The sequence below is a fragment of the Mizuhopecten yessoensis genome, unplaced genomic scaffold, assembly GCF_002113885.1.
Source record: "Mizuhopecten yessoensis strain PY_sf001 unplaced genomic scaffold, ASM211388v2 scaffold10869, whole genome shotgun sequence".
Taxonomy (NCBI): Eukaryota; Metazoa; Mollusca; class Bivalvia; order Pectinida; family Pectinidae; genus Mizuhopecten; species Mizuhopecten yessoensis.
Window position 1 is genome coordinate 363,522 of NW_018408762.1, and position 27,791 is coordinate 391,312.

A 27,791-nucleotide genomic window follows, 5' to 3' on the forward strand; every position below is an offset into this window, starting at 1 on the left:
GTGTAACTGTCGGTATTTTGCTGTTTATTTGAATTGTTGACCCAGAGACGTATATACTATGTCTCTGGTTGACCTAACATAAGGAAGACACAGTGTCGTCGATTTGTCATTACTAAACATATTGACATTTAAAAACAGTAGACACCAACGTTGAAGTTATTTTGTAAACATTGTTCACTGATGTATTTTTGGACCGTAGAGGTACCACAGTATATAAATTTGCAAAATAAATATTCCGGCACAGAAACTGGTCACGACGTTGTGCTGTTCAATGACAGGATTGGATTGGTTTTTACTGTAGAGCAGAGACATATGAAGAAGTATATACGTCTCTGTGTAGAGTAAAGAAACTTATTGCAAACTGACTTTCAAGCTAAATTATCTTTGATCGACAACATCGAGACTATTTCTGTTTAATTTCCCTCAAACTCGTTCATTCGAGAAAAAAATCTCATCAGCGCTCAGAATCAGGACATACAATGCTACCAGTCTATGTTACCGTATTCAGAGTCGTCAGTTTGGTTTCTTCTTCTTCTTCTTCTTCTTCTTCTTCTTCTTCTTCTTTAGGTTATCAGTATTCCTTTAGTGATCTGAAGATTATTTACTGTTTTGCGCAGCGTGGCCTATATATATATATTTACAAGAATACAAAAATAATGAAATGAATGGATTTGGAGTGCATAAATTAAATTGTGATTAAAACTATGTACATAGGCTTATAATAAATTAAATGAATTTGAGTAAAAAAGCTGATGTGAGCTGTTCTCTGAAAGTGTCGACTGTTGTGACAGTGACTGTATGGATCGGTAATAAATTCCATTGAGTTATGGTATAAGGAAAAAATGAAAATTTATATGTATCTTTTTTGGTTGAAATATGTATGAAAGTGAAATTATGATTTATGCGGGTTCTACTGTCTGATGGTATGAGAATAGCAGATGGGATTGCTACGATTTGATGGACTATTTTGTAGAACATTATTAATCTTGTGCGTAGTCTTCTTTCTTGTAGTGTTGGCCAGTTTAATGAATGTATTATATCTGTAGGACTACTGATGTTATGGTACCTGTTACAGACATATCTGTAGGACTACTGATGTTATGGTACCTGTTACAGACATATCTGTAGGACTACTGATGTTATGGTACCTGTTACAGACATATCTGTAGGACTACTGATGTTATGGTACCTGTTACAGACATATCTGTAGGACTACTGATGTTATGGTACCTGTTACAGACATATCTGTAGGACTACTGATGTTATGGTACCTGTTACAGACATATCTGTAGGACTACTGATGTTATGGTACCTGTTACAGACATATCTGTAGGACTACTGATGTTATGGTACCTGTTACAGACATATCTGTAGGACTACTGATGTTATGGTACCTGTTACAGACATATCTGTCGGTGGACCATCTCGATTTTAGAAGTTTGTTCAACTGTGTGAGGGTCCCATACTGTACATGAATATTCCAGTTTTGGTCGAACTAGCGGCAGATATGCCTGAGTCTTGATGTTCTGAGATGATGTTTTTAAATTTCTTTTTAGGAAGCCTAAAGATTTGTTGCCATTAGCTATAATGTTGTCTGTATGTTTTGACTATTTTAAGTTTGCTTGTAGTGTAATGCCCAGATATTTAGCTGAAGAGACCAGTTCAAGTTTGTGATTGTGGAGGATATAGTCATGTTTAAACTGTTTTTTCTTTTGTGAGACTGTAAGGACTGTGCATTTGTCTGGATGGAAAGCCATCAAGCATACCGCTCCCACCTAGCAGCTGCATCTAAATTCAACTGAAGTGCATCACAGTCACTTTGGGATTTGATGGTTTTGTAGATGATACTGTCATCGGCAAACAGTCTGAGCTTACTGGATGATAAGTTTTCTGGTAGATCATTAATGTATACCAAGAATACTGGGCCCAGAACTGTGCCTTGAGGGACACCTGAGGTGACTGGAGCCAGGTCAGATGACTCTCCATCCAGGACAGCTGTTTGTGTTCTGTTACTTAATATAAGAAGGCAGAGACCCAGTTTCACTTAAACTCACTGTCTGGAAATTCTGGCAAGTTTTATATGACTTGATACCATCTACATAATGTTATCTTCAGCATAATCTGATTTCTCATTTTTTTTTTATTAATTCGCAATCTAACGCTGTTTGGTGATGGCTGTTCTCCCTTCGATGGTGACCGCTACATGCGTTGAACTTGAGACGTCACAGCCGATCGGGGCCAAATCTCCGCGAATTACGAGTATGTTAATGAGTAGAAGAAGGACAGGTGACAATCATACACTGTACCCGTCGATATCTCGGTATTGGGATGACCGATTTTAATGCGGTTTTCGACATTTTTGTGTTTGGATCATATAGAATAATAATATATTCATTTCTATTTTCGTTCAGGGTACACGCTGATCTACGGTACTCCAGAGCTATAAGATAATGATAAATTCTCTTTTTAGACAGGGTTTCATGTTTAGATTTAGATCTAATTTACAATATGGCCGTGTAATGCACACTTTACAATGGACATAAACACGATACAAAAAATGACATATACAATATAAATAAATGATAATATCACATATGCAGATCCTGACAAGTTAAAGTATAAAACTATTCGTCGCATCTAAAACAGTTTCTACCGGTAATCCTTCTAAAAAGACACAAACTATGTACAAATATGAGTGAGCTTTCTTAATAAGTCCATAAAATGCCCACATAGTAACTAAACATAAGCTGTTCTACATTTTTCCACATAAAGTTTTTTGCTGTTAAAAAAACGTGTTACGTGTAGTTCTATTGGAAACTTGGTTAGCAAAGGTAAAATATTGATTAAGAACAGGTACAGCTTAGGCATGTTAAATCTTAAACAAAAGTATGCATTTCCTTAAATCATAAAATGTCTGCAACAGGAGCCATCGTAATAGTTGTAAAAGTACAGAGGTTGGGGTAGAAAAACCTATAACTTAAAGAACTAATCTTGCTGCCGATTTTTGAATAATACAGTTTGTTTAAATATTCCATATTAGATGGAGTACGCCATATCTCAGAACAGTATAAGTGTGGTAAAACAATGCTATTGTACATGTTTTACCATACAGATGGACATAAATGGTCTTACACGTTTAAAAACACCAATCTGCTTGGCTATTTTCTTACATACATACTCTTTATGGTTCTTCCAGCTCAAACATTCATCGATGAACACACCTAGAAGTTTGGCACTACAGCTGTATGTACAGTTTCAACGACATGCCCGTTGATCTCGAGATTAAGTTTTATTATCTTTGCTAGCTTTTGGGATGAGCCAATCAGCATGCATTGGGTCTTATTCAGTGTCAGACTAAGTTTGTCCTGATCCATCCACTCAACTGTACGCTTAATGTATGTTGTTACATGCCGGGAGCTTCCACTACACGTGTAGTCCAGTGCTTCCACTACACGTGTAGTACAGTGCTTCCACTACACGTGTAGTCCAGTGCTTCCACTACACGTGTAGTCCAGTGCTTCCACTACACGTGTAGTCCAGTGCTTCCACTACACGTGTAGTACAGTGCTTCCACTACACGTGTAGTCCAGTGCTTCCACTACACGTGTAGTACAGTGCTTCCACTACACGTGTAGTCCAGTGCTTCCACTACACGTGTAGTACAGTGCTTCCACTACACGTGTAGTCCAGTGCTTCCACTACACGTGTAGTACAGTGCTTCCACTACACGTGTAGTCCAGTGCTTCCACTACACGTGTAGTACAGTGCTTCCACTACACGTGTAGTCCAGTGCTTCCACTACACGTGTAGTACAGTGCTTCCACTACACGTGTAGTCCAGTGCTTCCACTACACGTGTAGTCCAAGTCCAGTGCTTCCACTACACGTGTAGTCCAAGTCCAGTGCTTCCACTACACGTGTAGTAGAGTGCTTCCACTACACGTGTAGTAGAGTGCTTTCACTACACGTGTAGTCCAGTGCTTCCACTACACGTGCAGTCCAGTGCTTCCACTACACGTGTAGTCCAGTGCTTCCACTACACGTGTAGTACAGTGCTTCCACTACACGTGTAGTCCAGTTTCTGGCAGTGGTTCGAGGTTCGTTAAGGTTCAACAAGCCCCTAACAGATGTAATAGTCATCCCAAATGTCAACCCTCTGGCAAGTCAAATACCCTTATCACAAATTGGAATTTATATATGTAATTTAAATATATTGAACTTGTACAAGAGCTATTAAAAAGGTACATAACCAGGTTAACGAAGTCAAAATACGCCATTAAGGCTAATGTAATGATAAAAGTTGCACACCAGATTTATAACATGTCAATCCCTTAAGCAACCCAACTGAAGGTTACGAAATGACATGTTATTTGAAGATCATTTATATACCTAGGTCATGCGGGACTTTATTTCTCTTTAACTACTGTATGTGTGGAGATGTATATACCGGCTGTTGACTGTTGCTATGTGAAAGTACAAACATCATAGTAAAACGTCCGCGTCACATATTTTACCGGTATATATGTGCAAATCCATAGACCTTTGACCATTAACACTACTTAACTTCAAATAAAATGTCCTTTCTTAAAATTCTAAACTGTTATAAAAGAGCTAGACTTGTTATAATCATTATCGTACTCTTCAGCTTCAATGTTTATAACATGTCTAGCGCATTCATAACACCACAGAATGTTAGCAAATGGCACATCATCTAAAGTTTATTAATCGATCAAGGTTACTTAGCCTTTGTTTTCTTATTTATAATTTGTTAGAATGTATTACCAGGGGATTTTACTATGATTTTAGTGGCTTCGCATGGCAACACCTTTCTTTTTTTCAGGTCGGAATTCCTCTCAACAGCTAGTAGAAGAGAAATAAAGTTCTGCATGACCTAGGTACATGTATATAAATAAACTTTAAATTATAGGTCATTTCGTAGTATTCAGCTGAGTCGTTAAAGAGATTGATATGTTGTTAGTCCGGTGAGCTATTTTTATGAAGACATTAGCCTTAATGCCTTATTTTTGACTACGCTAACATGGCGTTGTATTTATTGTTTAGCCAATGTACAAGTTCAATATATACAAATAACATATATAAGTTCTGTAAGGCTTGTTGAACCTTAATTATAAACCATACAATAAGCAAATTATATATGGATACCTCGATTCATAAGAAAATCCTCAGTACATGTGTACTAGGTATTACTAGGTCTGGATCCATTCCGTCTTGATACAGTTTGAAAACTACTACCAGCGGTCCATGATAAATGTTTCTCTATGTGTAACTACAGAACATGTATAGGCCAGGGCGTATAATAATAAAAATATAATTTGGTCCATGATTTCGGTATGTAAAATGCTATGTATAAAGACAATAGATACCAATTACTTTCAGTAAACTGCATGAATAGTGTTACAGGTGAAAGATACTTGACTAGGATGGGCCCAGGCTAACAGGATCAAATTGTCAAAAATTATCAAATTTCCATTTTATTTATGTTTCTAATTTCGTATTACTGGAGGTACTAAAAACGTTGTATAACTTCTTTGATATTGGAAAACAACCGTAACGGTTACATCTATTGGTGTAATATTGCCGAAAACAGCGGGAGGATATCTTGTATCGAAACTGAAAGTAGAAAATTAGATACGAGTTGTCTCCCCTTGATCGGAAATCTTTTGCGGAAAGTAAATTTTGACTGATGGTTATTTGACATTAGATACGATTGTTATTGGATATATATCAGTCATGCACAGACGGGGACATGGAATTGGCGCAATTAAGAAGAAAGATTTGGCTCAGGTATGTGTTTAGTACTGACGCCCAGATGATGGACGGAATATATGGCATATGATAAGTGATTTGTGGTCATCATGTGCAGCACACTGGTAACGGTTTTAATCACAAGGACCTGACCATTCGTTTCAGCTATATTTGGACCTAAACTAAGGTGTTCAGAGTAATTTACGTTTTAGTGGTTTAGATCGACTTTCAGTAAAAATGACCTCCCCAATAATCATATAGTGTGCACCGTCATAAGCTGCAATATTTATATCATGACAGGTACATACTGTAACATATTGTGGGAGGGTAGGTTGTTTACTTCTCACATTTGTATTACTTTGTTAATTATAATTGTTGTTTATGATTTAGAGACAGGGCTCTGTTACTTTCTGTGGTATTCACCCTTATGTAGGGTAGGGCTTTTCGTTCAGTGTAGGATTCCTGGCGATCAGCTGCTACGATACCGGTGCTGAAATCTGTGTGTTTTCACTTTTGAGACGGCAAGAAGTGGGTGATAATAATAACAGGAATAGGTTACCGCTCCTTGCTCACATGCTTTTAGATGGTGAGGCTGGGTTCAAGATTAACAGTTGATCTCTCATCTTCGAGGCTATTTGGTGGGGGCCGAGCAGGGGGTATATATAAAACAGCGGGTCCGGGCAGGGATCAAGGTCTTGACAGGGTCGGTGAACCGACCCACAGCTTCATGTGAGGCAAACCTTACTGCTTCATGCGCTGCTGACAGTGCAACCTAGGTCAAGGTGCTGCTAACAGTACCAATACCGTAGGACTACATGAAGTTATCGTTCCTGGGATATATAGAGTGCTATAGGAACTACAGTACATGTATTAAGGGATAGTCAGGGGCTTCGGGCTTAGGCATCGATACATGGTGGTTCGCTGTAGATCTATAGGGAGCTAGGAGCACGTGGTTGTAGTCTACTGGTAGTACTGTTTGGTAGGATAGGCCATTACTCTACATACATAGGGATAGGGTTTCTTAACATTAGTTGTCATTGTTTGGCACTAATGCTATGCTTTGTATTTGTGAAACTTGTTGTACATATTCATTCCGTCTTGTTAATAAACAGTGAGTTACTTGTATTTTAAACACCTTGTTGAGTTATTGAATCAATTGCTTGTATTACCACTACGTCCAGTGTTCGAACCTGTAGTGAAAACAGGTCTGTAACCTGAGAAAGAGGCGAGGTCTAGAGAGGACTGCAGGGGAAGTTGTCGACTCGTTACCATTGCTAAAAACTATACGATCACGAAACGGATTTAACGGAGTGACAACGGATGCAAAACCCTCTCCGGACCTCCCCCTATTACAATATAATGTTAATATATCAATGAGATAGACATTTTGAAATAATTCCCAGTAATGTTGTCCACTATATCTTGCATTTAATCTGTTTAAAAATACCAACAAATTAAAAACAATATGTATTTTCAGGCTCGTTACAAGGACAAGGGGTCAGAGATAGCAGAGGACCAAGTGTCACAGGTATGTATTGTCAATCCATGAATATTGCAATAAAATCTGTTTTATACTCAGTATAAGTGTAAAAGATGTGGATTAATTAGGTTGCCTTACAATCGTCAGCTGTAGGGAATTTCCCTTTAGCTCGGCGGTAGAGCATCGGGCTGGAGAGCCAAGGGTCGCGGGTTTGAGCCACAGCGACGGCACTATCTTTATCACTTTTTCTCGTCCTATTACAAATTGGTGCCGGTGACCCTCCCCGTTCAAGGTAGTAGAACCCTTGGCAGGGAGTCAAAGAACCTGGGTTGGTGTTTGAAAAAGGTGGGGATAGTGTAAAAGATGTGGATTAATTTGGCACTATCTTTATCACTATTTCTCGTCCTCGACCTCTCTTCCGAAATAGGTCAGACGTCTATATACCATTGAACATGGCGGCATCAGTAGTAATACTATACTTGGCCATGCCGGCCAATATAGAAAGGATCATTGAGATAACATCACACATGATCTGTCATGGCGGTCGTTTCTATTTTTTCCCCCAAGAGGGACTTGGCTAATTTCGTGAAAGAGTTTTTTTCATTGATAAGGATTCGTTTTTTCAACAATTATTTTGATAACATTTTACTCATATGAGGCGTGAATTATATGTAATCTTACAGATGAGCACTTTTGATTTTGCTCCATTAGTTGGCATAGGACCGCTTCGTAGCTCTGACAATGCAATATATAAAACAATCTCTCGTTGTCAGAAAGCTATGTTATCGCCGCTACATAGACAATAGGTCAATGTAATATCAATTTCTTATACATGTAGACCTACTGAATTTTATGGATGAGATCTTGACCAAGACATTTTTTTGTTACATATTTAGTGCTTTAATACAATATGAAATTAAGAAATTTGTAATTTTACACAATAGTTTTCCTAACTGCAAGACTTACCATTGAATCATACGTATACACATCACTGGAAATGAAATCAAAGAAAACTTGGTCTATGAAGTCGTTTTTGAATTTGTCAAAATCTAAATGGGAGCTAGTACTCGAAATATGAAATTGTACATCCCTGTCAGAATATATAGGACACATTGAAATAAAACTCAGTATCTATTAGTTTAAGAGATATTGTGGAAATCTCAGTATCTATTAGTATAAAGGAAGTTTCATAAAGATTACGGTAATCTTATCACGAATGATAAAAGAATGTTTTGTAAGGTATACCATATAGGAAGAAATGTTTTATATCCAGAAATGATTAAAACAATATTAATTGTTGTTTTGTTTTTCGAACAGATGGCAAAACAAATGGAGAAATTTAAGGAACATCTAGAAGATTTTGCTGTCAATCACAAAGAGGACATAAAAAAAGATCCAGAGTTCCGGGTCCAGTTCCAGAACATGTGTGCGTCCATAGGAGTGGACCCACTGGCATGTAAGTATACTGATCAACTGTCATCTCGTTTAGTGTCAGCTGTCATATCCCCACATATACCACACTTAATTTTTCACTCATTTAAAACACTTTATTAATAAATTGATTGAGGTGTGAAAGATTTATCCAACAAACACAACAATTCAGTGTTCCAATTTATCAAAGATCCATAGATGATCAAGATACTTTACTCCGCTTGTTCCAGTCTACTCAGCTGTAAATGAGTACGTGGTTGGGCAGTGCTAGTATTGTTGAATGCTAACTGTGAGCGCCGAAATGGCAGCACTGGCTGTATGCTCCCCAGGGAGTTGAGAAAGATATTGACTGGTTGCAAAAGGCCTTATAACCACGGACAATAAATTGTGAACCGCTTTGAGAAGACCTACGAACTAGGTTGTGATAAAGCGGTATATAAGAACCTCGAATTGTTATTATTATTAAGTTATCTATTAAGTTATTTCTTATGATGTGTAAGATTCGACAAGTATAGTAGAGAGGAAAAGATGTTCTGTAAGGTGTTCTTTGTAGCCTCTATTATAACATATATTTAGTGGTTATTAGTTACAATTTATAAGTAATTAACATTTTCATGGTCATCATCTGGTCTATGAAAATTTCAGTAGGTCTATCACAAATCTATATCATTAAATTATGGTCTTTGATGTGTAAATTCTGAATTTTAAGACTACTACATAGAGAAAGACTACCAGTTAAAGTGTTATTTTAAAACCCCTCTCTCTATGCTGAGACATTGTACATATTCTGTACTACATATGACAAATTCAAAGATCATGAATAGGTATTTGATTAGTTCCAGACATCAAAAACTAACCATCTTAATATCAAATGTATGACATAACATATTACATGATATTATAAGATATTTAAGAAATGAAGACCTATACTTTGTGAAGTTTGTGATTTGTAGAGTTTGGGTTTTATGAGGGTTCACTCCAAAAAACAGGTTAAGTTGAACCCATTGAAGAGGATGTACCTATTCAGGGTTTTGGCTTATTTACGGATCTTCCTTCACTAATCCACAGAGTCTGGGGTGATTGATACCTATGAAAATTTGAATAGGCAGGATATGCAAATCTGGTATATATATTTAGATAAATATTTCAATTTACAGCTTTGCATAATATATATAAATAATCATTCTTTCTGGGAGAAATATTGTCATGTTTATGTAGGTTAACTAACTTTCCTTCTGTTACAGCCAGCAAAGGATTCTGGGCAGAGATGTTGGGGGTCGGTGACTTTTACTACGAGATTGGTGTTCAAATCATAGAAGTGTGTATTGCTACTAGTCACAGGAATGGAGGTAAGTCACTATTGACCGTACTATATGTATATAGCCACTAACCACAGGAACGTCGGTACATCAAGACTAACTTAAATCAAAATATAGTCACTAGTCTCAGGAATGGAGGTAAGTCACTAATGACCATACTTTATGTATATAGCCACTAACCACAGGAATGGAGGTAAGTCACTATAGACTGTGTGTACTCTGTAAATAGCCACTAACCACAGGAACGTCAGTATATCAAGACTAACTTAAATCAAAATATAGTCACTAGTCACAGGAATGGAGGTAAGTCACTATAGACTGTGTGTACTCTGTAAATAGCCACTAACCACAGGAATGTTGGTATATCACGACTAACTTAAATCAAAATATAGTCACTAGTCACAGGAACATTATTACTAAAGAATGACTTAGTACATAAAGTGCAATAACTCAGGCATGTGGTAGGCCCTCGCCGATCTTTCAGCTGCCAAACAGGAGGCCCTCGCCGGTCTTTCAGCTGCCAAACAGGAGGCCCTTGCTGATCTGTCAGCTGCCAAACAGGAGGCCCTTGCTGATCTGTCAGCTGCCAAACAGCAGGCCCTCGCCGATCTGTCAGCTGCCAAACAGGAGGCCCTTGCTGATCTGTCAGCTGCCAAACAGGAGGCCCTTGCTGATCTTTCAGGTACATGGCACCCACATGGTAGGCTGATCTGTAGGGCACACAGCAGGCCCTCGCTGATCTGTAGGGCACACAACAGGCCCTCGCTGATCTGTAGGGCACATGACACACACATGGTAGGCTGATAAGTAGGGCACACAGCAGGCCCTTGCTGATCTGTAAGGCACACGAAAGGCCCGTGCTGATCTGTAAGGCACACAAAAGGCCCTTGCTGACCTGTAAGGCACACGGCAGACCCTCGCTGATCTGTAAGGCACACGACAGACCCTTGCTGATCTGTAAGGCACACAACAGGCCCTTGCTAATCTGTAAGGCACACAACAGGCTCTTGCTGATCTGTAAGGCACACAACAGGCCCTCGCTGATCTGTAAGGCACCCAACAGACCTGCGCTGATCTGTAAGACACACAACAGGCCCTTGCTAATCTGTAAGGCACAAGACAGACCCTCGCTGATCTGTAAGGCACACGACAGACCCTCGCTGATCTGTAAGGCACACAACAGACCCTTGCTGATCTGTAAGGCACACAACAGACCCTTGCTGATCTTTAAGGCACACAGCAGGCCCTCACTGATCTGTAAGACACACGACAGACCCTCGCTGATCTGTAATGCACACAGCAGGCCCTCGCTGATCTGTAAGGCACACGACAGACCCTTGCTGATCTGTAAGACACACGACAGACCCTCGCTGATCTGTAAGGCACACAGCAGGCCCTCGCTGATCTGTAAGGCACACGACAGACCCTCGCTGATCTGTAAGCACACAGCAGGCCCTCGCTGATCTGTAAGACATACGACAGACCCTCGCTGATCTGTAAGACACATGACAGACCCTCGCTGATCTGTAAGCACACAACAGACCCTCGCTGATTTGTCTGTGTTCTAGTTATTGACCTTTCTGCAATGCCATTGTAGAATTTTACAGATAAGAGGTGGAAGATAAGGACTCGAACATTACGTAGGTAAGAGAGAATAATGCATATCCTTCATACCTAGACTTGATACATGTTAATTATTGAAATGTTTTAAGGTAAAACAACGAACTCTGATCATATACATGCAGGTATGTGAAATTAGTGATTTTGATAGAAAATAGGGGACTTCATATGTCTTGAAATATTTAGCTTAATTGTATACTTTAAAAGCTGGTATTATTGTTTTTCAAATTTATCAGGAAATGAAAAGATGATTGTGATACTGTTCAAAAGTGTTGTACCAGAATGATGCTGCTTTAACTTGTAAAACGACTCACCATTTCCTGCTCCCTGTGGTTTGACAACCTATAAAATAAATTCAGGGTAATGAATACTACATTTATACTGTGCTATGTACTAAGAAATGTGAGGAATAGTAGAAGTTATCTCCCTTGAATATGAGAACAAGCAAAATGGTTCACGTCATAAAGAGTTATCTTTCTTGCAACTGATTGAGTCATCTGATGCTTATCCATAGCATATACCATTCAAAAACAGAAAAATATTTTGCATATCTTGTACTTTCTATATTAGATTTTGATATTTCTGATTAATCCCAATAGAACTATGAATACGACAATTATATAATATAAAAAAAATATGGGTCAAAGAAGTTATATAGACGGTAAAATCCCATATAACACTGGATCCTAATGGAGGTATGTCCGTAGGATACAAATTACTTAAACTATTATATAGGGCAAAGAAGTAATTCAGTGTTGGAATTACTTCTTTGCCCCATATAAAAAAATATATATACATCATCAGAGTATCATATCAAGAAAAATATTGATTTAATTAAGGTATAAAATAGAACTACATATATATGAATTAAAAAAACCCATTGTACACAAGTTTTTAAATTATAAATTGGTATATTGGTTAGTTTGAGTTGTGCCAGGCAAGATTACAATGCTGAGTCAAACATTTTTTTCTCCACAAAACAACAAAAATAAGAAACTACAGTTGGTCGGTCATTTTTAATTAGCACCCATAAACAGTCAAGTTAATTTAAGGAATACCTCCATTTGTGTGATGTAGGTGGATGTGTATGTATGTTGAAGTATCGGCATGCCTCCTTGTGATAGCTTGATAATAATACTGACCTTAAAGTGCCACCTCACTAAATTACCACGAGGAATTAATGCACCCAGCACAATACTCCACATGGTCACATTTTGTTTACAATCATGGGTACACCATTTGTTGGGCTTGCCCTAATAATGATAATTTAGTAGGCAACTGTCGACAACAACTACCATTTTTAGCTCATCGTGACCCTTTGGGCCAGGTGAGCTTATGCCGTGGCGCGGCATCCGTTGTCTGTCCATCGTCCTGTGTCAATATTTTACTTTAAACGACTTCTTCTGAATAACCAAAAGGCGCAGGATGATGATATTTGGACAGAAGCAAACTAGGATGAAGGCCTACCAAGGTTGTTCAAATAAATGACCTTCACACATATTCAAGGTCACAGGGGTCAAATATGTTAAAAACTTCAAACAACTTCTTCTGAATAACCAAAATGTCCAGGGTGATGATATTTGGCCAGTAGCATGCTGGGATGAAGGGCTACCAAGTTTGTTCAAATGAATGACCTCCATCCATATTCACGGTCACAGAGGGTTAATTGTCTTAAAATACCTTTGAACAGTTTCTTCTGAATAACCTAAATGACCTGGATGGTATATTTGGTCTGTAGCATGCTGGAATGAAGGAATACTTAGTTTGTTCAAATAAATGAACTTCGCCCATATTCAAGGTCACAGAGGTCAAATATGTTTGAATCTTTAAATGACTTCTGAATAACCATGAGGCCCAGAATGTTGATATTTGGCCGTTAGCATGCTTGGATAAAGGGCTACCAAGTTTGTTAAAATGAATGACCTTGACTCATATTCATGGTCACATGGGTCAAAATTTTAAACAACTTCTTTTGAATAACCAAAATGCCTAGGATGTTGATATTTGGCCAGTAGCATGCTAGGATGAATGGCTACCAATTAATGACCATGACATTTGTTGGGCTTGCCCTTAATGTTGATCATTAAGCAGGGAACTGTCAACAACAACTACCCTTTTTAGCTCATCTGGCCCTTATGCTGTGGCGCGGCATCAGTTGTCTGTCTGGCGTCCGGCGTCAATATCTTACTTTAAACAACTTCTTCTAAATAACCAAAAGGCGCAGGCTGATGATATTTGGCCAGAAGCAAATTGGGATAAAGGGCTACCAAGTTTGTTCAAATAAAGGACCTTCACCCATATTCAAGGTCACACTCAGGAGTCAAAAACGTTTAAAATCTTGAAAACAACTTCTTCTGAATAACAAAAGGCCTAGGATGTTGATATTTGGTCAGTAGCATGCTTGGTTAAAGGGCTACCAAAGTTGTTCAAATGAATGACCTTGACTCACTTTCAACGTCACATTTAGTCAAATATGTGTAAACATTTAAATGACCTTATTAATCTCAAAAACCAAAGGTCTAGGGTGGTGATATTTTGCAAGTTACATGCCGAGGTGAAGGCCTATAAAGTTTGTTCAATGTAATGACCTTGTTCGATTTTCAAGGTCACATGGTTCAAATGTTTTTAAATCTTTTAATAGGTTCTTTTGAATGACTTATAGTCATAAATACTGATATTTTGCCTGTAGCTTTATTTAAGATCACTTTAAGGTTACAAGTGTGAGATTATTACCAGGTGAGCGTTGCAGGCCCATTGGGGCTCTTGTTAAGGAATTATGTATGTCCCAGCCTGGGGACAGAACCAATTGTTTTGTTAAATTCACATGGGAAAACAATTCAATGCAGTCAAAGTATGGGGATTCCAAGGGAGGCTTTAGGAAGTATCAAGATCGAGAATAGAACTAGGAATAAGACAGGGAAGGAAAAGATAAGGTCCAAACTAGACATAATATAAACTAAAACAACTTACAAATACAACAATAAAAGCAAAAGATAAGTAATAATATACTATTACAGTGGGTTTCTTTCCACTCAAATTCCTCTCTACAATGTGTGGGTAATGGAGTTGTCAGAGGTTTGGCGACAGGCACTGGTTCCTTTCCTCCTGAATCAAGGCAGATAAATCATGTATGACCTGTCAAAAGTTTAGTACGAATGGGTTAGGGTTAGGGTTAGGGTTAGGGGTAACCCTAACCCTAACCCTAACCCTAACCCGTACACAGACCAAGTGACCAACTCTTATTAAACTTGCAAGATAAAATGTCAGATGTAACACAGACTCCAGCTACACCATGGACTCTTCTGAAAATATGTTTACAACAAAAAAGATAACCAGGCATCCTGAGAACTTTTCTCATTTTGAAACCATGTATATTTAAACTGTGCAATTAAGCAGTGAGATAATACCACACTTTCCAGACAGGGAGTGACGTGATTAACAGGTAACACACACTGAGGCAAGGGAAAGTGATTAAACCTTGGGGAAATGTTATCCTTATTTAAGGTGAAATCTTGAAACTTTTTGCCAGTTTTGTGTCAACATTGAGGACGCATGTAGAAATCTAGCGCCTAACAGTCTACCTTATCAGCCTTTGGTTTCGTGGCACCGTAACTCACCCTATGTGGTCTGTGAGGCCTTGAAATGTCTCCATGACTTCAGATCAGGCCAATCATTGTTTTGAACTGTTCAGGTGAATTGGTACCGGTCACTGCACAGTAGTGTTACAAGTCATATCACTCTACATATAACCGTTCTCAGTTAGCTAATATAGTGTACATGTATAAATAATATAAAGCTTCTTTAAAAAGAACAATGCTGACTACCTAAAGGTAAGTCCCCAGTTTATACTTACATTTTCCATTTCACATGAAACTGCATGGCATTTTCATTATATACAGGTAAGACATTGATGTCATTTTACCGAGTTTGACATATTATTTATAATAAATCATTGTGTATAGTTACCTGTGCTTGAATTCATGACCTCTCATTGTTGGTTTTTAGCTCACAAAGTGCCAGTTGAGCTAATGGTATGATCTATGTATCTGTGTATATGTATGATGTGTTGTCCATCGATCGTCTGTCCGTCATTGTTTTGTTTGAATGACTTCTTAAGAACTGAAGGACCTAGGGCCATGATATTTGGCAAGTATGTTATGTACCATAGACAGATTGCTATAAATTTTCCTCAAATAAATGACCTTGCATGCTCAACTTTCAAGGTCACATGGGGTTCAATATGTAAAACCCTTTAAACAACCTCTTCTGAATAACTAGGAGGCCCAGAGTAATAATACTTGGCCAGTAGGTACCTGGCATAACGTGCTTTTAATTTCCTCAAATAAATTACCTTGGCCTACTTTCAAGGTCATAGGGGTAAAATGTGTTCAAAAACCTTTAAACAACTTCTTCTGAATAAGCAAGAGGCCCAAAGTAATGATTCTTGGCTAGTTGGTACCTTAGACCGAGTGCTATAATCATATTGATGACCTTGACCTACTCTCAAGGTAGCAGGGGTCAAATGTGTTCAAAGAACTTAAAACATCTTCTTCTCAATAACCAGGAGGCCTAGAGCAATGATATAAGGCGAGTAGGTACCTGGGACAGAGTGCTATATGTTTTCCTCAAATAAATGACCTTGACATAATTTCAAGGTCACACAGGGTCAAATATGTAAAAACAACTTCAGAATAACCAGTAGGCCCAGAGTAATAATACTTGGCTAGTTCATGTAGGAACCTGGAACAGAGTGCTATAAAGTTTCTCCAAATAAATTACCTTGACCTACTTTCAATGTCACAGGGGTCAAATATATGAATACTTCTTCCACAATACCAGGTGACTCTTGTTGATGATATTTGACCAGTACTCAATGTAGCATGCTGGGATAGAGTAGTATAAAGTTTCATTTAGTCTGGAACATTCTTAAGCCAAGAAGACTTAATATATGGAATTATTTGCTTTTATTGAGAATATTTTAAAAATGTGAAATTTTTTAATTCATGAAGGTGTCTCCTTGGGAATTAACTCAGAAATCCATCTCCACTGGGTATTATGAGACTTACAGTGTGTACATAAGTGGATACTAGACAAACGTTGAAATATACGAAACATTTCAAAATAAATTGAAAACAGAAATTTAATCAATTATACTGTGTTTGAATATAGTGTGGTGAGTATTCAAGTACATGTACACGTTAATTCTGAGACAGCACAGATCATCTTATTGAACTGTGAAAACATTTTTGAAATATGAGATTTCTTTTGTCAAATTTGGAATATTGCCAGCCTTAGTCCTTTTGGTAATGTGTTGATGTTGTAGGACCTTTCTGGTCCTACTGGGGGTGATACCATTGGTCTAGTACCAGGTGGTAATGTGTTGATGTTGTAGGACCTTTCTGGTCCTACTTGGGGTGATACCATGGCCACTGGTCTAGTACCAGGTGGTAATGTGGTGATGTTGTATGACCTTTCTGGTCCTACTTGGGGTGATACCACTGGTCTAGTACCAGGGGGTAATGTGGTGATGTTGTATGACCTTTCTGTTCCTACTTGGGGTGATACCACTGGTCTAGTAACAGGTGGTAGTGTGGTGATGTTGTAGGTCCTTTCTGGTCCTACTTGGGGTGAGACCATGGCCACGGGTCTAGTACCAGGTGGTAGTGTGGTGATGTTGGAGGACCTTTCTGGTCCTACTTGGGGTGGTACCATGGGCACTGGTCTAGTACCAGGTGGTAGTGTGGTGATGTTGTTGGTCCTTTCTGGTCCTACTTGGGGTGAGACCATGGCCACGGGTCTAGTACCAGGTGGTAGTGTGGTGATGTTGTTGGTCCTTTCTGGTCCTACTTGGGGTGAGACCATGGCCACGGGTCTAGTACCAGGTGGTAGTGTGGTGATGTTGGAGGACCTTTCTGGTCCTACTTGGGGTGACACCACTGGTCTAGTACCAGGTGGTAGCGTGGTGATGTTGTAGGACCTTTCTGGTCCTACTGGGGGTGATTCCATTGGTCTAGTACCAGGTGGTAATGTGGTGATGGTGTAGGACCTTTCTGGTCCTACTGGGGGTGATGCCATTGGTCTAGTACCAGGTGGTAATGTGGTGATGGTGTAGGTCCTTTCTGGTCCTACTGGGGGTGATACCACTGGTCTAGTATACGTACCAGGTGGTAATGTGACCACCCTATAATATAGTCTGGGTGGTAATGTGTTGATGTTGTAGGACCTTTCTGGTCCTAATTGGGGTGATACCATGGCCACTGGTCTAGTACCAGGTGGTAGTGTGTTGATGTTGTAGGACCTTTCTGGTCCTAATTGGGGTGATACCATGGCCACTGGTCTAGTCCCAGGTGGTAGTGTGGTGATGTTGTAGGACCTTTCTGGGCCTACTTGGGGTGATACCATGGCCACTGGTGTAGTACCAGGTGGTAATGTGGTGATGTTGTATGACCTTTCTGGTCCTACTTGGGGGGATACCACTGGTCTAGTACCAGGTGGTAGCGTGGTGATGTTGTAGGACCTTTCTGGTCATACTTGGGGTGATACCATGGCCACTGGTGTAGTACCAGGTGGTAATGTGGTGATGTTGTATGACCTTTCTGTTCCTACTTGGGGTGATACCACTGGTCTAGAACCAGGTGGTAGTGTGGTGATGTTGTAGGACCTTTCTGGTCATACTTGGGGTGATACCATGGCCACTGGTCTAGTACCAGGTGGTAATGTGGTGATGTTGTAGGACCGTTCTGGTGCTACTTGGGGTGATACCACTGGTCTAGTACCAGGTGGTAATGTGGTGATGGTGTAGGACCTTTCTGGTCCTACTGGGGGTGATACCACTGGTCTAGTATACGTACCAGGTGGTAATGTGACCACCCTATAATATAGTCTGACATCCGTACAGCCTCACTGAGGGGGTCCTACTGTCTGGTCCTACTTGGGGCGATACCACTGGTCTAGTACCAGGTGGTAATGAGGTGATGTTGTAGGACCTTTCTGGTCCTACTGGGGGTGATACCACTGGTCTAGTATACGTACCAGGTGGTAATGTGACCACCCTATAATATAGTCTGACATCTGTACAGCCTCACTGAGGGTCGAGTCCTACTGTCTGGTCCTACTGGGGGTGATACCACTGGTCTAGTACCAGGTGGTAATGTGACCACCCTATAATATAGTCTGACATCTGTACAGCCTCACTGAGGGTCGAGGCCTACTGTCTGGCTGTTGGAATGTCGTAGCATTGGAAATGTCAGCTGAATGCATGCATCAGAAAAGGATACTGTAATTTTTGTGTCAGAGAAACATATCAATATTTTTTTAATGGTAGTAATGCCCATCTCCTTACAGTCTTCATATTCCTGCTATTCTGAAAAATAGTTAATTTTTGTGACACTTTTAATGAACTATAAGAACGAACTGCTCCTTTGCCTGTTGTTATTGAATCTATGAATATGTAACCTGGGCATCTCACTCAACTGCCTTAGCTGCATACTTTTGTGTATCTTCCACCATTGAAGAAACCACAGGCTTTACCCTAAAACTCGTTTCATTTGATACACATGACCACTGGTCTATACCTACATGGGTAAGATTTTATATTGCTGTGAAAAGCAGCTACAACATGTGATGTACCGCCTGGTGTAATTCTACGTCTCTGTCAATACCGAATTAACTCTGTAGCATCAACCAACTGGTCTTAGTAAGTTTTATTAGGTGACAACACAACATGGCACGTCCTTAAATGACCATAGCTGTTAATAGGACGTAAAACACAAACAAACCAATTCATTAGGTGAGGAGAATCTTTCCTTGGGCATGTGGATTTCTACTTTCAATAGAATTGAATTTGAATTTATTTTAGCTCACATGATTGCTTATGTGAGCCATTGCCATTTGTCTTCATCTGTTGATGTGTGTCTTGCACTGTGCGACATGGGTCTTGCATAAAACTTCTTCTTCAGAATCATTTAATTGATTGACTTCAAACTTGATACAAATGTCCCGTATTAGGTCCCATACGTGTACTTTTCCTTCCAAACATAAAATCAAAGATGGACATCCTAGTGTCCGAATGACAGAGACATTTTCTCAAAAATGGTTGAAGCAATTGACTTCAGACTTGTTACAAATGTTTCTTATGGAATTGCCAATAAATGTGCTTACCTTTCATGCAAATTCAAAACTCCTAGATGGCTGCCCTAGCATCTGATTGGCTGAAACATTTTCAACTTCTTAAGAATGATAGCATGGCTTGACTTCAAATTTTGTATAAATATTCTTTAAGAGGTCCCAAAATGTGTTGCTTTTTTTGTGCCGATATGAAAGCCAGGATACCCTCTGATTGTCTAAGACATATTTTATTTCTCCTCAAGAATGGCTGAAGCAGTTGACTTTAAACTTGGTACACATGTAGTGGTGTTATCCCAAACATGTACTTTGTACTCTTACTTTTTGTGTCGATCTGAAAATTAAGATTGCTGCCTTGGCCTCTGATTGGCTGAGACATTTTCGAGTTCTTCTCAGGAATGGCTTCACTGATTGAAGCCAGACCTGCTACAAATGTTCCTCATGACATTAATTAGGGCCCCGTATTGGAGATACGGGTGCCCTACAGTAATCACGATGTCTGTCTGTCTGTCCGTCCACAAATTTTGTTCCTGGCTGATAACTTTGGTATTTATTGACCGATTTACATGAAACTTGATCAAGATGTTCAGTTCACAAAAATACACATTGAGGTAAAAAGTCAAGGTCACAGGTCAAGGTCATTAGGTTCAGAGGTCAAGGTCAAGGTCAAATTTTGCATCTTTTCACTGATGAACATTTTGTTATGACATAATGAAGCAAAGTTGACCAGAATTAAACAAGGAGTCAACCTGACCAAATGTCAAGGGCACTGGGTCAAAGGTCAAGGTTAAATTTATATCTTTTCCCTGATGAACATTTTGTTATGACATTATGCAGCAATGTTGGTCGGAATTTAACAAAGAGTCAACTAACTTAAGGTCAAGGTCACTTGGTCAAAGGTCCAGGTAAAATTTGGCATTTTTGTGGTGGTGAATATTTCATAATGACACTTTGAAGCAATGTTTGTGGGAATTAAACAAGGAGTCATTTGATCAAAGGGTAAGGTCACTGGGTCAAAGGTCAAGGTTAAATTTTGTATCTTTTCACTGATGAACATTTTGTTATGATATTATGAAGCAAAGTTGGTCTGAGTTTAAAAAGGAGTCAACTGACTTAAGGTCAAAGTCAGGTGGTCAATGTCAAGATCAATTATTGTATCTTTTTACTTATGAACTTTTTTTTATGTTATTATGTAGCAAATTTGTTCAGAACTTAACACAGAGTCAACTGACCTTAGGTCCAGGTTACGATGTTCAAAGGGTCATGGTGAAGTTTTGTATTTTTCACTGATGAACATTTTGTTATGATATTATGAAGCAAAGTTGGTTGGAATTAGAGAACAAGTCAACTGACCAAAGATCAGGGTCACTGGGTTAATGGTCAAGGTCATTTGGGTCCAAAGGTCAGAGACACAGTGGATCTCTGACTTTGACCCTGGCTCTTGATGGAGGAGGTATATAAGGTGAAATAAAACAAATCAAAGCTAACAAATGAGTATTGAACCGGTATTTACATTTCTGTTAGCCCAGCAAATATGGAGGTGGAAGGAAACGAGACTCACATTATAGTACATGTAAAATGTATATTTTGCCTCCTTGCGATTCAGTTGAAGTCCAAATGTCAAACGTGAAGCTCAGCTATATGGGCAGATTGCTTCTTGATGATTATGGGGGATATATTGCCACAAGACGGAGCCCTTACTGACCTGTCAGTGTTCTAGTTGTTCTTACTGTATGTGCCAGCCAGAAATCAAAGATGGCTGCTGGAACATCTGATTGGCTGAAATGTATTTGACTTCTCAAGAAAGACTGAACCAAACGACTCCAAATTTGGTACAAACGACCTTTAACAGGCCCCCTAAAAGGTTGTTGCTTTTGTACTGATCTGAAAAATCCAAGATGGCCAAGGTGGCCTCCAATAGGTTGAAACATGATCAGTTTTAACTCCTGTAATTGTGATAAGGCTCTTGGGCCTCTTGATTGTGGAAGGGCTTCATAAAATCTGTTTGGGTGTTTTTCTCTCGTTATGTATTGTTTTTACAAGAGGTCTTGTTATAAATATTATTATTCAATCAAGTTCAGTAAAGTTATTATTAGACAACACAAGACATTTTGAGCTTCAGTTGATGGTATGAAAGCTTGATAATCAGATGTAAATTGTATTTATCAAAAGGTAATAATCTACAGAAAATATTCACAGGTGATAAATGTGTGATTTTAATGTCACTGAAATATCTCATTAATTGTTACAGAACTATTTCGTCTTCATGTTAATTAACACTCCAGTTCTTGGATAGGCAGGTTTAACAAAGTGGCTGTTCCATCAGTCAGCCAGAACCAGATGGTAATATTCCATTTCACTTCTGAATCAGACTGAGATTTCCCGGATAAACATTAAGACATCATGAATGTTAAGCAAAGCATGAATGTTTGTATTAAATTCCACTGTTAATGAAATAGATACTCTGTGTGCTACGAAAGTTTATCCTTCAACCAACCCATCAGAAAAACTTTAAAGCCCTTATAAATAACCTTCTGCGTTATTAATGTACATTTTAGAAAAATCGTTAATATATTTTCAGAAACAAATACTCAAATAAAGAATTTCTTGATTACCAGCAAACTTTTATTCCTTAGGTTATTTACCATCTTCACCGAATGCCCACTCCTACTTTTATAAAGGTTTTATTTATTGTCATGTTTTTTAAACTGTTGAGGAATTTGCCTCTAAAATTTCAGAGTGTTTTAACCCGTTCACCCTTAAAGTCACATTTGAACCTTACCAAATCATAGACTGGGCAAGTTCAGTTTAAATACTTAGGGGTGAATGAGTTAACCAGGCCTATACTTTGATGGTCAGGTATCTTGGATATTTATATCACCAAACCTGAGGCAATCACTGCAGTATTGATGTAGGGAGGACGGTGACGTGGTTGTGATTTTATGCTGAAGCATTTGGTCGTGCTGGTGGACTTTACTCCATTATCCCTACAATCCATTACCGTAGTTACGACAGGCAAAACAATTATAAACATAATATCAGACTTGAAGGACTTCCGCGTTTCTCCTCAATGTAATTAACCAAATCATGGAATTTTAGCATAAAAAGTTCAAACTTTATTACTCAAAAATCTTTTCAGATTTTCTGCTTTAATGCACATTTGGTGTGTATTTTGGGATTGAAATTAACTTAGATAGAAGGAATTAATGTAAAATGTTTGTGGTCCAAGAGGTAATTAGGGCCCCGTGTCGGAGATACGGGTGCCCTATAGTAATCACTCTGTCTGTCTGTCTGTCCGTCCGTCGCCAAATTTTGTTCCTGGCTGATAACTTTAGTATTAATTGACCAATTTACATGAAACTTGGTCAAGATGTTCAGTTCACAAAAATTCACACTAACCTAAAAAGTCAAGGTCAAAGGTCAATGTCATAAGGTTCAAAGGTCCAAGTCAAATTTTGCATCTTTTCACTGATGAGCATTTTGTTATGACTTGATGAAGCAAAGTTGATCAGAATTTAAAAAGAAGTCAACTAACTGAAGGTCAAGGTCAGAGGTGTAGGTCAAAGGTAAAGGTCAAATTTTGTAGCTTTTCTCTAATGAGCATGTTATGACAATATGAAGCAAAGTTGGTCGGAATTAAACAAAGAGACACACTGAGGTAAAAAATCGAGATCAAAGGTGAAGGTCATTAGGTTCAAAGATCAAGGTCAATTTTTGCATCTTTTCACTGATGAACATTTTGTTATGACATGATGAAGCAAAGTTGATCAAAATTAAACCAGGAGTCAACTGACCAAAGGTCAAGATCAGAGGTCAAGGTCACTGTGTCAAAGGTCATGGTCAAATTTTGTAGCTTTTCACTGATTAGCATTTTATGACATTATGAAGCAAAGTTGGTCGGAATTAAACAAAGAATCAACTGACCAAAGGTCAAGATCACTGGGTCAAATGTCAAGGTCAAATTTTGTATCTTTTCATTGATGAACATTTTGTTATGACATGATGGAGCAAAGTTGATCAAAATTAAACCAGGAGTCAACTGACCAAAGGTCAAGATCAGAGGTCAAGGTCACTTTGTCAAAGGTCATGGTCAAATTTTGTAGCTTTTCACTGATTAGCATTTTATTACATTATGAAGCAAAGTTGGTCGGAATTAAACAAAGAATCAACTGACCTAAGGTCAAGATCACTGGGTCAAAGGTCAAGGTCAAATTTTGTATCTTTTCCTTGATGAACATTTTGTTATGACATGATGAAGCAAAGTTGATCAAAATTAAACCAGGAGTCAACCGACCGAATGTCAAGATCAGAGGTCAAGGTCACTGTGTCAAAGGTCAAGGTCAAATTTTGTAGCTTTTCACTGATTAGCATTTTATGACATTATGAAGCAAAGTTGGTCGGAATTAAACAAAGAATCAACTGACCAAAGGTCAAGATCACTGGGTCAAAGGTCAAGGTCAAATTTTGTATCTTTTCTTTGATGAACATTTTGTTATGACACTAAGAAGCAATGTTGGTCAGAATTAAACAATGAGTCAACTGACCAAAGGTCAAGGTCATTGGGTCAATGGTCAATGTTAAATTTTGTATCTTTCACTGGTGAACATTTCGTTATGAAGCTTTGAAGCAATGTTGCTCAGAATTAAACAAGGAGTCAATTGACTAAAGGTTAATGTCACTGGGTCAAAGGTCAAGGTCATATTATGTATCTTTTCCCTGATGAACATTTTGTTATGACATTATGAAGCAAAGTTGGTTGGAATTAAAGAATAAGTCAACTGACCAAAGATCAGGGTCACTGGGTTAAAGGCCAGGTCATTTGGGTCCAAAGGTCAAAGATAAAGTGGATCTCTGACTTTGACCCTGGCTCTTGATGGAGGGGGTATTTAAGGTGAAATAAAACATATCAAAGCTAACAAATGAGTATTGCACCGGTATTTACATTTCTGTTATCCCAGCAAATATGGAGGTGGAAGGAAACAAGACTCACATCATAGTTCATGTAAAATGTATATTTTGCTTCCTTGCGATTCAGTTGAAGTCCAAATGTCAAACGTGAAGCTCAGCTATATGGGCAGATTGCTTCTTGATGATTATGGGGGATATATTACAACAAGACGGGGCCCTTACTGACCTGTCAGTGTTCTAGTTTGTGATGTTACTCTGTGGAAATAATGTTATATTAATTTCATGTTCGCTCCTTTTTCAATGTTGAAATATTTAATTGCTAACTACTTTCATTAACATTTAGACAAGAGGAAGGATGTAATCGTTTCTCTACAGCATGTCTCTGTGAACATTGTCAATGTACATTTTGTAAAAACTTACTTTAGAATCCTTTGACAATTTCGCCAAAAGTGTATAAAAAATTCTGCTATTTCAATTTTCTGAATTGAATTGTAATTGTAATTTTCTACATTTGTATGTTACCTAGGGGAAATGTTGATTACATTGATGCATTGGAGAAATTACATAGAATGATTTTGGCAGTAGAAATACCTTCAGGGATTATCACTGATTATATCTGCTTTGAATGGTGAACAGTTTTAATAATGTATACATTGTATGTGATTTAAAAGTGAAGCATTCGAAGTAAAAACACAAAGAAACAAAGATGATGAAGCTTTGATATTTTAAGTACATGTATAGCTATTTCATGTCAGGGTTTCATTTGTAAAGAGAAAAAACGGAGAGATTTTCTTTTAGTCAGAAGCATTGATACAGTTTAGACTATATTGGTTTTGTACGAAAACAAATGAATAGCAAAGGAGAGTTAATTGACAACACGGCAGATTAATTTATTCCAGTATTTTATTCACATGTTTTGGCTCAACAGTGAACTGTCATCAGAACTTTTGAGCCAAAACCTGTAAACACCAGACTAGAATGAACTCGTCTATAAGGCAGATTCTGCGGTGTGGACAACACGCCCCTTCGGAATCTGAGTTACTGGCAGGGACTCCCAAGTACCCACGGCAGTAATAATCTGATTTATACCAGATGTTCAACTTACAAGGGAATGTTGTGTCTCCAGCCCCTCGACTAGTTGTACATCAAAAGTAAGCTTTTAAAAACACATGTGTCCTTTATCAAGCAAAGGGCACACATTAAGCTAGTGTTGTGGTCAACATACAGTTGAAAGGAACTCACAAAGCAAATCTGTACAGAGTTGGTGAAGTCAGTGGTCAAAATTGTATCAAGACACTTTGAATATTTAGCATATATTTATGCATTGTTGGCGGTTTATAGATCTTGGTATGCCACCTCTGTCGTTTTAGATCTTTATATCACTTCCATGACAGAGGATACGTAACAGGCATCTTTTTCCTAGTCTCATACTGGTGAAATATCCTAGATGTATCATAACGTACCTCATACTGGTGAAATATCCTAGATGTATCATAACGTACCTCATACTTGCAAATTCTCCGGATTTATATATTTTGAATTGTTCCTACAGATAAAATTATTGATTATTGATTATACTGCACAGTGTGTGGTATGAGAGATTTTAGTGCTTTGTGATTATATTGCACAGTGTGTGGTATGAGATGTTTTAGTGCTTTGTGATTATACTGTACAGTGTGTGGTATGAAAGAATTGAGTGCTTTGTGATTATACTGCAGTGTGTGGTATGAGAGGGTTTAGGGCTTTGTGATTATACTGCACAGTGTATGGTATGAGAGATTTTAGTGCTTTGTTATTATACTGCACAGTGTATGGTATGAGAGATTTTAGTGCTTTGTTATTATACTGCACAGTGTATGGTATGAGAGATTTTAGTGCTTTGTTATTATACTGCACAGTGTATGGTATGAGAGATTTTAGTGCTTTGTTATTATACTGCACAGTGTATGGTATGAGAGATTTTAGTGCTTTGTTATTATACTGCACAGTGTATGGTATGAGAGATTTTAGTGCTTTGTGATTATGCTGCACAGTGTGTGGTATGAGATGTTTTAGTGCTTTGTGATTATACTGCACAATGTGTGGTATGAGAGGTTTTAGACACAGTGTGTGGTATCAGAGAGTTTAGTGCTTTGTGATAATACTACACAGTATGTGGTATCAGAGATTTTAGTGCTTTGTGATTATGCTGCAGGGTGTGGTATGAGAGGTTTTAGGGCTTTGTGATTATACTGCACAGTCTGTGGTATGAGAGGTTTTAGTGCAGAGATTTTAGTGCTTTGTGATTACACTGCACAGTGTGTGGTATGAGATGTTTTAGTGCTTTGTGATTATATGGTATCAGAGATTTTAGTGCTTTGTGATTACACTGCACAGTGTGTGGTCTGAGAGATTTTAGTGCTTTGTGATTACACTGCACAGTGTGTGGTCTGAGAGATTTTAGTGCTTTGTGATTATATGGTATCAGAGATTTTAGTGCTTTGTGATTATGCTGCACAGTGTGTGGTATGAGATGTTTTAGTGCTTTGTGATTATATTGCACAGTGTGTGGTATGAGATGTTTTAGTGCTTTGTGATTATACTGCACAATGTGTGGTATGAGAGGTTTTAGCGTTTTGTGATTATACTGCAGTGTGTGGTATGAGAGGTTTTAGCGTTTTGTGATTATACTGCAGTGTGTGGTATGAGAGGTTTAAGTGCTTTGTGATTATACTGCACAATGTGTGGTATGAGAGGTTTTAGTACTTTGTGATTATACTGCGCAGTGTGTGGTTTGAGAGATTTTAGTGCTTTGTGATAATACTACACAGTGTGTGGTATCAGAGATTTTAGTGCTTTGTGATTATGCTGCAGTGTGTGGTATGAGAGGTTTTGATGAGAGGTTTTAGTGCTTTGTGATTATACTGCAGTGTGTGGTATGAGAGGTTTTAGTGCTTTGTGATTATATTGCACAGTGTGTGGTATGGAGATTTTAGTGCTTTGTGATTATACTGCACAGTGTGTGGTATGAGAGGTTTTAGTACTTTGTGATTATACTGCGCAGTCTGTGGTTTGAGAGGTTTTAGTGCTTTGTGATAATACTACACAGTGTGTGGTATGAGAGATTTTAGTGCTTTGTGATTATGCTGCAGTGTGTGGTATGAG

At 38.4% G+C, this 27,791-nt stretch overlaps 1 protein-coding gene across 1 annotated transcript; it reads left to right on the forward strand.

The window, feature by feature from the left end:
• Positions 1 to 5,679: 5,679 nt before the first annotated feature.
• On the forward strand, positions 5,680 to 10,202 carry LOC110463171 (vacuolar-sorting protein SNF8-like). The gene is made up of 5 exons (XM_021517547.1): positions 5,680 to 5,804; positions 7,243 to 7,293; positions 8,563 to 8,701; positions 9,921 to 10,025; positions 10,168 to 10,202. Exons 1-5 carry the CDS (start codon positions 5,751 to 5,753, stop codon positions 10,200 to 10,202), a joined length of 384 nt encoding a protein of 127 aa, XP_021373222.1. The 5' UTR covers positions 5,680 to 5,750.
• Positions 10,203 to 27,791: the final 17,589 nt, after the last annotated feature.